The sequence below is a fragment of the Amblyraja radiata genome, chromosome 10 (assembly GCF_010909765.2).
Source record: "Amblyraja radiata isolate CabotCenter1 chromosome 10, sAmbRad1.1.pri, whole genome shotgun sequence".
NCBI lineage: Eukaryota > Metazoa > Chordata > Chondrichthyes > Rajiformes > Rajidae > Amblyraja > Amblyraja radiata.
In genome coordinates, this window is record NC_045965.1 from 32,877,833 (window position 1) to 32,891,909 (window position 14,077).

Below are 14,077 nucleotides of genomic sequence, written 5' to 3' on the forward strand. Positions count from 1 at the left end.
GCTGCCTGACCCCGAGTTTACTCCAGCACTTTGTATTTTTAACTATATTGGTCTAGTTTACCTAGTATCTCTTGATAACTTATTGTACAGTTTTGTTTAATGTAATAGTAAAGTGGCAGCAAGTAGAAATTTAATTGTTGTGGTCCCAGTGCATATGACATTGAAACACTTGACACCAGCCTTACTTCAACTGGCTTTAAGAAATATAACAGTGCTGGAGAAACCCACCGGGTCAGGCAGCATCTGTGGAAAGAACGGACCGCCCTTCTTTAGTCTGTCCATTCCCCCCACCAGACTAAAGGGTCCCGACCCGAAACTTCGCCTGTCCATTCCCTCCACCGACCCGAGGAGTTGCTCCACTCCTCAAGTATCTTTGCTCCACACTGCGTTTTGCTCCCATTGCCATCGACAGAGGATCCGCTGCCAGCATCAAAGATGGCGGCCGTCCGAACCCCACCCCCAACCCAGTGACTTCCGGCCGCGGTGCGAGGCGGGCAGAGGGCATCCGGTAGCCATGGCGGAGAAGCAGAAGCACGACGGGCGAGTGAAGATCGGCCATTACATCCTGGGGGACACCCTGGGCGTTGGCACCTTCGGCAAAGTGAAGAGTTAAGTGTGTGTCCCCACCGAGAAGCGCGCCGCGCCCACTAGGGCTCCGTGGTTTGTGTTACTGGGTAAACCCGACTGTGGCCCGGGACCGCTCTCTGTCACACTGGCCGCGGCCCCACACAGCCCGCCCACTGGCCCCGACATAGCCCGCCCACTGGCCCCGACATAGCCCGCCCACTGGCCCCGACACAGCCCGCCCACTGGCCCCACACAGCCCGCCCACTGGCCCCGACATAGCCCGCCCACTGGCCCCGACATAGCCCGCCCACTGGCCCCGACATAGCCCGCCCACTGGCCCCGACATAGCCCGCCCACTGGCCCCACACAGCCCGCCCACTGGCCCCACACAGCCCGCCCACTGGCCCCGACACAGCCCGCCCACTGGCCCCGACACAGCCCGCCCACTGGCCCCGACACAGCCCGCCCACTGGCCCCGACACAGCCCGCCCACTGGCCCCGACACAGCCCGCCCACTGGCCCCGACACAGCCCGCCCACTGGCCCCGACACAGCCCGCCCACCGGCCCCGACACAGCCCGCCCACCGGCCCCGACACAGCCCGCCCACCGGCCCCGACACAGCCCGCCCACTGTCCCCGACATAGCCCGCCCACTGGCCCCGACACAGCCCGCCCACTGGCCCCGACCCCACACAGCCCGCCCACTGGCCCCACACAGCCCGCCCACTGGCCCCACACAGCCCGCCCACTGGCCCCGACACAGCCCGCCCACTGGCCCCGACACAGCCCGCCCACTGGCCCCGACACAGCCCGCCCACCGGCCCCGACACAGCCCGCCCACCGGCCCCGACAAAGCCCGCCCACTGGCCCCGACACAGCCCGCCCACTGTCCCCGACATAGCCCGCCCACTGGCCCCGACACAGCCCGCCCACTGGCCCCGACCCCACACAGCCCGCCCACTGGCCCCACACAGCCCTCCCACTGGCCCCGACACAGCCCGCCCACTGGCCCCGACCCCACACAGCCCGCCCACTGGCCCCACACAGCCCGCCCACCGGCCCCGACACAGCCCGCCCACTGTCCCCGACATAGCCCGCCCACTGGCCCCGACACAGCCCACCCACTGGCCCCGACACAGCCCGCCCACTGGCCCCGACACAGCCCGCCCACTGGCCCCGCCCACTGGCCCCGACACAGCCCGCCCACTGGCCCCGCCCACTGGCCCCCACACAGCCCGCCCACTGGCCCCGACACAGCCCGCCCACTGGCCCCGACATAGCCCGCCCACTGGCCCCGACATAGCCCGCCCACCGGCCCCGACACAGCCCGCCCACTGGCCCCGACATAGCCCGCCCACCGGCCCCGACACAGCCCGCCCACTGGCCCCGACATAGCCCGCCCACTGGCCCCGACATAGCCCGCCCACTGGCCCCGCCCACTGGCCCCGACATAGCCCGCCCACTGGCCCCGACATAGCCCGCCCACTGGCCCCGACATAGCCCGCCCACTGGCCCCGACATAGCCCGCCCACTGGCCCCGACATAGCCCGCCCACTGGCCCCGACACAGCCCGCCCACTGGCCCCGACATAGCCCGCCCACTGGCCCCGCCCACTGGCCCCGACACAGCCCGCCCACTGGCCCCGACATAGCCCGCCCACTGGCCCCGACACAGCCCGCCCACTGGCCCCGACATAGCCCGCCCACTGGCCCCGACACAGCCCGCCCACTGGCCCCGACACAGCCCGCCCACTGGCCCCGACATAGCCCACTGGCCCCGACATAGCCCGCCCACTGGCCCCCACACATGGGCTCCACCCGGCCCATCCCACAGCCCACCCACCGGCTCCACACATGGGCTCCACCCGGCCCCCACAAATGGGCTCCACCCGGCCCCCACAAATGGGCTCCACCCGGCCCCCCACAGCCCGCCCACCGGCCGCTCAAAGCCGGGCCCGGACAGTCGCACTGACCCTCTCCCCTCCCCTGCCGCTCCCACTGCTGTAACTCACACTCCCCAAGGACAAGTGGCAGAACCACTGGATGGTTGGACCCGTCTCGCCACCTCCACCACCCATCAGACCAGCCCCTCTATCACCCACCAGACCCGCCCCCTCTACCCCAGCCACCCTGTCCTACCTCTTCTAACACCCATTAGACTCGCCCCATCTACCACCCACCACCTTCAGCCCCATCCCCTAAACCACTCAACAGACCTTCCCCTTCGACCTCCCACCACACAACAGTCTCGCTCCTCAACCACCCGTCAGTCCCGTCATCGCCACTCTTCAGTCCCACCCTTCAACCCCGCCACTCATCAGTCTCCCCTCTACCCGCAACCTCCCATCAGTCCTTACCACCACTGCAGTCTCGCCCGCTCCACCACCTTCAGCTTAGCCCTTTCTACCTCCCACCAGACCCTCACACCAACCACAACCCCACCTGCTATCCATCCCGAGCCCACCCCCTTCCAGTCCTGCCTCCTTCGGTTGCCCCCTGCTCCTGCAGCCACACACACCCCATATTTTTTCTCATCCATAACTAGCCGACACATTCTGCCCCGCTGCCCTGCATAGCATGTACTGTCTTGCCTCTGTAACAGCAACCGCCCCACACCCCTGCAACTATATTGGTCCCAGTCCTCATCTCTAAATTCCCACCTCTTATGGCACCCCATTCGCTACTCCTTCATGACTTCATTCTGTATATTTGCTCACTGTGTGCACAGCTTCACCACTACCCATACCCATCCCAATCATTAATTGTCTTGTACTAATTTTTTTTCTGTCCCTTTGCCATTCTCCTCTAACTGGCTGCCCAGTTATCCTCAACCTCCGAATTCCAGTTTCCTGTTCTAAAGTACTTTCTAAACTTTGCTTTCTAGTTTCCTTTGAAGAATTGATTTTCATTTCTGTTTCCTTTATCAGCCATCCTTCCGCCAAGCAGAGTGAAGCTATTCTTGCTGAATTGTATTACTTCTTTCTTTAGTTGGGGAGCATCAGCTAACAAAGCACAAAGTGGCAGTTAAAATCCTAAATAGGCAGAAGATTCGCAATTTGGATGTAGTTGGGAAGATTAAAAGGGAAATCCAAAACTTAAAGCTCTTCCGCCATCCTCACATCATCAAACTGTGAGTAATAATTCTTGATTTACTACTACAAAATTTCTAACACTATCACTGACTTCATCACTTCCAGCTCTTAAAGCCCTCCATTTCTTCCTCGACCGCAGAAACAACCAATCCCCGTCTACTGATACTCTCCTCCACCTAGACATCTACTATAAACCCACTGACTCCCATGGCTATCTGGACTACACTTCTTCCCACCCTGCTTCCTGTAAGGACTCCATCCCCTACTCCCAATTCCTCCGTCTTTGTCGCATCTTCTCCCAGGATGAGGCGTTCCAAACCAGGGCATCGGAAATGTCCTCATTCTTCAGGGAACGGGAGTTCCCCCCTTCTACTATATATGAGGCTCTCACCATGGTCTCTTCTATGCATCGTAATACTGCTCTCACTCCCATCCCCCCACTCGTAACAAGGGCAGAGTCCACCTTGTCCTCACCTTCCAACCTACCAGCTATCAAACACAACAAATAATCCTCTGACATTTTCGTCACCTCCAACAGGATCCCACCACTGGCCACATCTTCCCATCTCCTCCCCTGTCTGCTTTCCGCAGAGACCGCTCCCTCCGTAACTCCCTGGTCAATTCGTCCCTTCCTACCCTAACCACCCCCTCCCCTGGCACTTTCCCTTGCAACCGCAGGAAATGCTACACTTGTCGCTTTACCTCCCCCCTTGACTCCATTCAAGGACCCAAGCAGTCTTTCCAGGTGCGGCAGAGGTTCACCTGCACCTCCTCCAACCTCATCTATTGCATCCGCTGCTCTAGGTGTCAGCTGCTCTACATTGGTGAGACCAAGCGTAGGCTTGCCGATCGTTTCGCCCAATACCTCAGCTTGGTTCACAATAACCAACCTGATCTCCCTGTGGCTCAGCACTTCAACTCCCCCTCCCATTCCGAATCCGACCTTTCTGTCCTGGGCCTTCTCCATGGCCAGAGTGAGACCCACCGTAAATTGGAGGAACAGCACCTCATATTTTGCTTGGGCAGTTTACACCCCAGCGGTATGAACATTGACGTCCAATTTCAGGTAGTCCCTCCCTGCTTTCTCCCCCCATCCCTTCCCCATCCCTCCCTCAGCCCACTGTCTCCACCTCTTCCTTTCTTCTTACCCCCCCCCCCCACCGTCACATCAGTCTGAAGAAGGGTCTCGACCCGAAACGTCGCCTATTTCCTTTGCTCCATAGATGCTGCCTCACCCGCTAAGTTTCACCAGCGTTTCTGTCTACTACAAAATGTCTTATTGTTTCTGGAAAATTCTGTTCAATATATCAAGGAAGATATCTTTGTGAAATTCAGTCGGGTTTAGAATGTGGGCACCACAGATTCATTGGAATAATTCTAAAGTTTAAAGACTAATTAAGTTTGGGTGGCATAAACTTGTGAATGAACTTGGCTTAGGAAGGATTGATGGGTGATAAATTGTTAAAAATTATGAGTTGTGATCTTTCTCAGTGGAGTACTTTCAAAACATGGGTCACATTGCTGAAATTGAAACTAGGGTATGCGCAGTGAAATCTGAGAAACATTTCCCCAAAGAGATGGCTGATTTTTTTTTCAAAAAGCTTTGAATATTGGAACAATTGAAAATGATCAAAATATTATCTTACTGAATAATGGAACATGTCTGATGCTGTAGGAGCCATTTATGTTTAGGCTAGCTACTGTTGGCATTTATATTATTTTGCCTAGATATCTTGCAGTATTATTCCAGGCACAGACGGGCCGTCATTAGATGCACAGAGGGACATACACATATGGGCATAGTGGACAGGGATTGATTCAGATCAGGCACAGGGGTGGAGAGTACACAGTTCTCTCCAGATTGGGGAGAACAGCTTCGCTAGAACTTGTATGCAGAATAAGGAAAGCCTGGTATGTTCATCTATTTGTTTGTACAACTACTTCAATAAAGAACCAATTAAACTGGAAATAACAACTGGAAGATCTGTTCTTTTTGGTCTGCGTAAGATCACTCCTACTTATCTGTGTAGTAATGGCAACGGAAAAGAAGACACTGGAAAAGTTAGAAATTGCCATTACAATTTAAGTGAGAACTGGCTCTATGAGTGAAACTGGAGCTTGTGAAAACCTGGGAACACGGATTGTTTTATTTCACAAGCCTGACGCCACCACACTAAAATAACTGGACAAGTTCGCTACCTGCGCTGATCTGACTAACGAAGATTGAAAACCTTGAAAGCCAACGCGTAGGGAGAGAGTGAGTACATACAGCATTAAACTTTATTTGAGAAGCTATATATGATAAGCTATATAGTAAAACGGCTACTAAAATGGAAAATTGAGAAGTGACCTTGAGAATCAGAGCGATATCAGTTGTTTGAAATACCAGCCACAGACATATGGCTTTTACGTCAACGAGTCTTAAAGGGATAGTGAACAAGTATGTGTGGTCAAAGCTGAAGCTCATTCGCTAGATAGCAATGCTGGGCAGGATTCTGAAAAGGAAAGAAGAATCATTAAACAAAGGCTTGGAATTGTTCAGGGAAAAGTGTCAGAAGTCAAGAAACAATATGTAAACAAGCTAACAAGTGAATTGAAAAGCTGAAATAGTGCATGAAATCAGATGAAAATGTAAAGGAAGTACAATCTAACCTGGTTCAATTAATCAAACTCTGTGTTGAAGTCAGAGAAAACCACAAGTCTTTGATGAATTTATCACTGCCTGAAAATGAGCTTGAAAAGCAAAATCAGGGGTTTCATCAAAGAATGGAAAGTTTTAATGGTTTTATACAAAATGTAGAGGTGTGGTTATCTGATGTTGGACAGCATACTACACATTCCATAGCTGAAGGTGCTATACAACAGAGTATTGTATACTCAGAAGACATTGGATCGGATGACAGTGTTTCAAATGACTCCCAATCAAGCCACAAATCTAGTTCTTCATCATGTGCATCTTCAACGGCTTATGCTCGCTTAAAAGCTCAGGCAGAAAAGGCTGCCCTCTTGGAACGGGCTGCCGCCATGAACAAAAAGCACAAGCTTGAGGCACAAAAAGAGCGATTGAAAAGAGAGACGGAGCTGGCAGCAACCAATGCCAAACTTAAGCTTGAGGCACAAGAGGAACAATTCAAAAGGGTATCCAATACAAGAGGGTATCCAAAAGACTTAGTCCTCAGTTGCCAACATTTGCATCCAGTCCAGGGCTATGAAAGAACAAAAGACCTGCTTAAAGAACATTTTGGTAATGAACATAAGATTGCCACTGCATACATGATCAAGGCTTTTGCCTGGTCAGTGATCAGACAAGAGGATGTGAAGGCATTGCAAGCGTTCTCGTTGTTTCTTAGAGGTTGTTGCAATGCTATGGAACATCTCACATAGATGGAGGAAATTGATGTTGCTTCCTATATGAAGACTATCCTTCTAAAACTGCCTTACAAGCTCAGAGACAAGTGGAGGGATAGGGCATGTCAGCTACAGTAAGATCGTGGACGTCAAGCTAGATTTTCTGACCTGGAAGACTTCATGGAGAAGTAAGTGAAGATACTGTCGGAACCACTTTTCGGAAACATCAAGGATGCAAGACCAATTGCAACTGTCAAAAGCTCTACTTTTGCTAAAGCAAGAGAAAGGTCAGCACCAAACGGAAGCAGTTTAATACCTATAGAAACAGCAGTGCAAGAAAATCTGACAACAGGTGGAATTTGTTCCGTAATAAAAATGGTCGCACATTGGGGCGGTGTCCACAGATCCAGAACAAAGGGCACAGAGAAAGGATGGACTTCTTAAAGGAGAAGGGAGTCTGCTTTGGATGTTTGAAGAAAGGACACATGAGCAAAGACTGCAAGAGTCGTTTGACTTGTGATGTGTGCAACCAAAATCATCCTGAAATACTTCACATTGAACAAAAGAACAAAGAAAAGAAGCCGGAGCATGCAGAACAGAATGAGAAACCAATTGTGAGTAATGCTGTTTCCTCACCTCATATGTTCGTTTTTATCATTTAAAAATAAATTGGATAGTTATATGGACGGGAAAGGAATGGAGGGTTATGGTCTGAGCGCAGGTATATGGGACTAGGGGAGAATACGTGTTCGGCACGGACTAGAAGGGTCGAGATGGCCTGTTTCCGTGCTGTAATTGTTATATCGTTATATGCGTGGGCATATTGGGGCTGGAGAAGAAACCTGCATCTTCTCCATTGTGCCAGTATGGGTAAAGTGCCACAAGGGGGACACAGTTTTGCAAACATATACATTTTTGGATCATGGAAATTCATCTACCTTTGAAGAAAGCTTAATGAGAAGACTGAACATTACAGGACAAAAGACTAGTATTCTCCTGCGTACCATGAACCAAATGAAGCTTGTGATCAGTCATCATATGTCAGGTTTGGAAATGACAAGGACAATTTTATTCAAATATCTGATGTGTTCACACATACGACCATGCCTGTTTCTTAGCTAAACATTCCCAGACAGGAAGACCTGATACAATGGCCTTATTTGAAGGATATCAAGATTCCTGAAATAGACTGGCATTGACCTACTCATTGGGCCAAATGCTTCAAAGGTATTGGAACCTTGGGAGCTGATCAACAGCCAAGGGGTGGACCATTCACCGGGAGGACCCTATTGGGGTGGGTCATCTATAGTCCCCTAAGAAAAGACAACAAAAGCAGGATGAAAATGGCTGATCAATGGCTGGTCAATCGAATATCCATTGTAAACTTAGAGAAGCTACTGGTCGCGCAATACGATCACGACTTCAGTGAAAGAACCAGCATGGAAACAGAGGAAAGTCCAGAGAAGATGTAAAGTTCTTGGATATTATGAATCGCTCAGCAAAGATGATAGATGGACACTATTGTCTAGACTTACCTTTCAAACAAGAAAGCGTCAGCATGCCAAATAACCGTTGCATTGCAGAACAGCTCATCCAGAGCCTGAAATACACATTTGGTAAGAATTCCATGATGAATATACATCTTTCCTCATAGAAGTGATTGATAATGATTATGCTGAAATGGTACCGGTGGACCAGCTGAATCGAGATGATGGAGAGCTCTGGTACATCCCTTGGCACACGGTGCATTATTCAAGGAAAGGAACCTTAAGAGTGGTCTTTGATTGTGGAGCAGTCTTCAAAGGAACATCACTGAACTGCCAACTGTTGCAGGGTCCAGACCTTACCAACTCACTCCAATGAGTTCTCATCAGATTCAGAGAACCGGTTGCTTTGATGGCTGATATCAAAGCAATGTTTCATCAGGTCAAGGTATCAGAAAAGCATATTGACTATCTGCGATTCCTGTGGTGGCCCGTGGGTGATGTGCAGCAGGACCTTGTTGAATACCAGATGAAGGTAATCTTTTTGGAGTAGTGTCGTCACCAAGTTGTGCAAACATAAAGGAAGACCGCTGAGGACAACAAAGTTCATTTTCCAGCAGAGGTGACAATCACAATAAAGAACAACTTCTATGTAGATGTTTAAAAAAGAACTGCAGATGCTGGAAAAATTGAAGGTAGACAAAAAGTGCTGGAGATACTCAGTGGGTGAGGCAGCATCTATGTAAAGAAGGATTCCTTCTCTCCATAGATGCTGCCTCACCCGCTGAGTTTCTCCAGCATTTTTTGTCTAACTTCTATGTAGATGATTGTTTAAAATCCATGCCTTTGGTACAGGAAGCAATTCAAATGGCAAGAGACCTGACTTCCCTCTGCCAAATGAGAGGATTCTTGCTGTGAACAGTGTAGTAATGTTCTTTTTGGGCTGTGTAAGATCACTCCTAGTTACCCGTGTAGTAATGGCAACGGAAAATAATTCACTGGAAAAGCTAGAAATTGCCATTACAGATGCCATTTTCCTTTGTATCCCTAGTCCATTCTTGACTTTGCACAGCAGGCTACAAGAAAATGTAACAAATGTTATTACCTATTTGTAGGGGAATAGAATACAAAGGAGAGAGATTATGCATCAGTTATAATCATTGGTGAGACAACATCTAAGTACTGTGTAGAGTATTGGTTTCATCATTAAGGATGTAAATGTGTTGAAATCTGAATAGAGGAGAATCATTCCTCATAGATTGTCTGTTGACAAAGGTTGGACTGGCTGAACTTGTACCTGTTGGAGTTTTGCAGAGAGAATTTGACTGAACGATACAACATTCTGAGGGGACTTGACAGTGTGGTTGTGAAGAGAATGTCTCCTCGTGATCTAAAACCACGATTCATTGCTTGAAAAGAAGGGCTTGACCATTCAAGAGAGATTACGTTATTTCTTTCTGAAAAGGCTCACAGCCTTTTGAATTAATTGTAGTTGAAAGGTGAATGGAGGCAATCGTTGAATATTTTTAAGGCAGAGCTGAATGGATTGTTGAAGAAGGGTAAAAGGTTCTGCGGTATGGTGGGAGTGCCGAGTTGGTTACTAACAGATAAGCCATGATTTTATTGAGTGGAAGAGCAGTAGATGAGCTGAGTGGCCTATTACTGCTCCTAATTTGTTTGTTTGTACTTTCGACTGGATTTTGATTCTAATTGGTTATTGTTTTTTGAATCGTCAAATGGTATGCAATTGCTCACAACTCCTTCCTAGAGAATTTTCCTCATGATCTTAATTTTTATCAGATCATACTTTTGTTCGAATAGTACATTCACAATTTATCAATGTATTGATCCCTGCATCCTATTGTTAACCTGATGAAAAGCTAAAATAGCCTTCTTTATTGGAATGCATAGATTTGAACCCTTTTTAAAATATGTAATATATAGTAACAGTTATCTGCTTCCTTCTATATTTTATGATTGAGATTGGAAGTGCAATTAAGTTATATGGTATTGATTTTTAATCTTTAAACCTTGCCCAGTGCTTCCTTATCTAGATTATATTCTTAGTTCAATTTGAAAGTCCAAAGTGTGCTGTATGGATGGTTGATCTGTCATATTATTATTCTTTGGTTCGCATTTTATTATATTTTATAACAGGATGTCGCCTGTAAAATTAGATGTCTTTCCAACCATTTTCAGTATCCTCTTTGCCTTCTCCAACTGAACTTTTTTATGCTTTCATTAACTCTTCCAGTCATTATGCTATTCAGGGCCGGCCTGAGGAGGTGAGGGGCCCAATTGGGAACAATTTTGGTGAGCCCCAGGTTCCCAGCCAAGGTCTGTCAGCCCTGATATTTAGTATATATTATGAAAATGTACACTAAGGTGCTATGGATTATACAGTAAGACGTAGCTCAGAGGACACTGGGGTTTATTTTTATAAATGCCCATTTTCACACAGTGTCACTTTTGGCAACGATACCAGTTTTTAAGAAGGCAGACTTTGCACTGATCACTTGAAAATAAATCAGTGGTTAACTGGCAATGTAAACATGATGGTGTGCCTGCAACCAGAGCAATAGGCACCATGAAACTGCATTTGAATTTGGTGGCCTTGCACACTGCTTGAAGTGCTGTGAAACTGCACTTGAATTTGTTGGCCTTGCACCCTGCTTGAAGTGCTATGAAACTGCACTTGAATTTGGTGGCCTTGCACCCTGCTTGAAGTGTGACAAAACTGCACTTGAATTTGGTGGCCTTGCACCTTGCTTGAAGTTGTATGAAACTGCACTTGAATTTGGTGGTCTTGCACCCTGCTTGAAATGGTATGAAACTGCACTTGAATTTGGTGGCCTTGCACCCTGCTTGCAATGGAATTTCAAGGATTAGCCGTGAGTCAACTGCCAGCCCACCAGCCATGAGAGAGTGAGCTGCCAGCACACCAGGCTTGAGTGACTGAGCTGCCAGCCCAAGAATCCATTCGGCCCACAATGTCCATACTAGCCCTCTGGAAGCCAGTCCCTTCAGCCCACAACACCCATACTAGCGCTCCAGAAAGCGCCCCCACTCGCCACCAATATTGAAATTCTTGGGGAAGTGGAATATTGCGTTGGGGGACCAGCCCTCCCGTGTGAACATGGGACCCACTGGTCCCACTTAGTCTAGTATATTTATAAAATCAAGATGTATCAGCCACTAGTGCATGAATGGTGAGGGGGATTTGTGTTCAGCATGGTGGATGGGGTGTCAAATATGGGGGTTGTTTTGCCCTGCGTTGTATGTGGTTAAAATAAAGGCTTTATTGTCTAGGAAATGGGTCACTTGCTGCCGAATATACATCATCCTGAAGAGTGAAGAGCAGTAATATGGCACAAATGTTTAAAGATGTAATTCTAGAACCTAGGAGTTTGGCAGCTGAAGACATGTTGACCAGTGATGGCGCAATGTAAAATTGGGTATAATCAAGGCAGAATTCAGCAAGGCTATGGAGCTAAAGGATTTAAAAAATAAGCACAAGAAAGTTAAAAATGAAATATTGCTTAACTGGAAATTCTAATATATCGGCATACACAGGGTAGGTTGATCCTATTGTTTCCTTGATCCTAAGTTGCTTAAAGAAAACAGGAAAGGCTTGTTACCTCTGCTGCTGAATAGTTAAGTAGTCAAGATACGTATGATGCAGAAGATGTGCAATGAATGTCTTCATAATCCAGAGGTCCATTGTAGCCATCTCACAGTACCGTAAAACTCTGTAAATTAGAATTCTAATTAATATATAAACTGTATGGGCATGACCCACACAGTGAATGGCAAGACTCTGGGAAGTATTGTAGAGCAGAGGGATCTAGGAGTGCAGGTACTTAGTTCCTTAAAGGTGGCATCACAGGTAGATTGGGTGGTCAAAAAGGCTTTTGGCACATTGGTCTTCATCAGTCAGAGTATTTAATATAGAAATTGGGAGGTCATGCTGCAGTTATACAAGACGTTGGTGAGGCCGCATTTAGAGTATTGTGTTCAGTTCTGTGCACCATGTTATAGGAAAAGATGTTGTTTAGTAGGAAATGGTGCAGAGAAGATTTACAAGGATGTTGCCAGGACTCGTGGGTCTGAGCTATAGGGAGTAGGCTGGGACTCTATTCATGGAGAGTAGGAGAATGAGGGGGTGATCTAGAGCTGTATATAATCACGAGAGGAAAAGATTAGGTGGACACACAGAGCCTCTGATGGAGGAGGTAGTTAAGGCAGGGACTATTACAATGTTTAAGAAGCGATAAGACAGGTACATGGATAGGATAGGTTTAGAGGGATATGGGCCAAAAGCAGGCAGGTGGGTCTAATGTGAATGGGAAATGTTGGTCGGTATGGCCAAGTTGGGCCAAAAGGTCCACTTTGCTCTAATGGTTGTGGCCTGAGTTCTCTGGATAATGGCGAATAAATGAGGACCTCAGAGGAAGTTGCCTACAAAACTTCATATATTTTGATTTCCATGTTTCCAATGCAACTTGTAGTCTGCTAACATCCTTGTGGATTGAAGCCTTTCAGCAATGTCAATAGATAATCAGGTTGAAGAATTCTGTCAAAATCAGACTTTAGTTTTATAGAAGAAAAATCGAGATTGTGAAATAGGAATGCAATGAAAGTAGTTAATATATCTACTGTTAAAAAAAGCTTATTAAAAAAACCTTTGAATAAAAGGGGACAATATTCAACAGTACAAACTCAGTTTTATGGGGCCAGAGAGATTTTGCTGCATTTGTTTTGTGAACTATTCAAGATCTGAGTTATGTATTATGTTTTGTATTCTCAACATTTTCACTGCAAGAATAATGATTTAAAAAAGCTAAATTCAACAAATTACCAGTTTGATTTGACTGCCTTTGCAAAGACTACAAATGTGCTCCATTTGGAGATGCAGGGTATCACTGAGAGCAGTTTATGGATTTCCATGTTTAACTGTGCATGCTTCCTGTCAATTTATACTATGACAGTGAGTTCTTGCCGTTTTGCTGTAATTACGATAAAACATTTCAAGCCTTTTATCCCAGTTTCAGATGTTTTTACACTGTGTTGCCTTTGGCCAGGTACCACATTTACTACATGTTCCAGGTACCATAAATAATCCATGTTCTCTAGGGATGCTGCCTGACCTGCTGAGTTACTCCAGCTCTTTGTGTCCTTTTTTTAACTGTAATTATTGTTACATTTTACCAGGTACCAAGTGATCAGTACACCAACCGATTTCTTTATGGTGATGGAATATGTGCCAGGTGGTGAGCTTTTTGACTACATCTGTAAGAATGGAAGGGTAAGAGCTATACAACTCTTTTGCATTCAATTTATCTTCAATATCTTTAAGAAATTTAAGCATTTACTTTAGAATTGCACGTATCATTTTCAGATTTGCATAAACTATTGGTGAATATATATGATTAGATTATTAGATAGCCTTTATTGTCATTCAGACCGAAGTCTGAACGAAATTGAATGTGTGATGTGTTGCAACTGCTCCGATCTATGGCTCACTTGACTTCAGACCTATTTGTAAATACTACCATTGGCAAATGGTTCTGATAATATACTTTAAATG

At 47.5% G+C, this 14,077-nt stretch overlaps 1 protein-coding gene across 4 annotated transcripts in view; it reads left to right on the plus strand.

Moving 5' to 3' along the window:
- The first annotated feature begins 469 nt into the window (after positions 1-469).
- prkaa2 (protein kinase AMP-activated catalytic subunit alpha 2) overlaps positions 470-14,077 on the plus strand; it is a 28,440-nt gene continuing 14,832 nt past the window's right edge. Inside the window, exons 1-3 of one of the 4 annotated variants that reach the window (XM_033028510.1) lie at positions 470-608; positions 3,555-3,696; positions 13,702-13,795. In XM_033028510.1, coding sequence (XP_032884401.1) covers positions 515-608; positions 3,555-3,696; positions 13,702-13,795 — 330 coding nt within the window. In that variant the 5' untranslated portion in view covers positions 470-514. Of the gene's footprint in view, positions 609-3,493; positions 3,697-4,833; positions 5,916-13,701; positions 13,796-14,077 lie in introns of those variants that run through there. The other 3 variants (XM_033028511.1, XM_033028513.1, XM_033028512.1) reach the window with 3 other exon arrangements.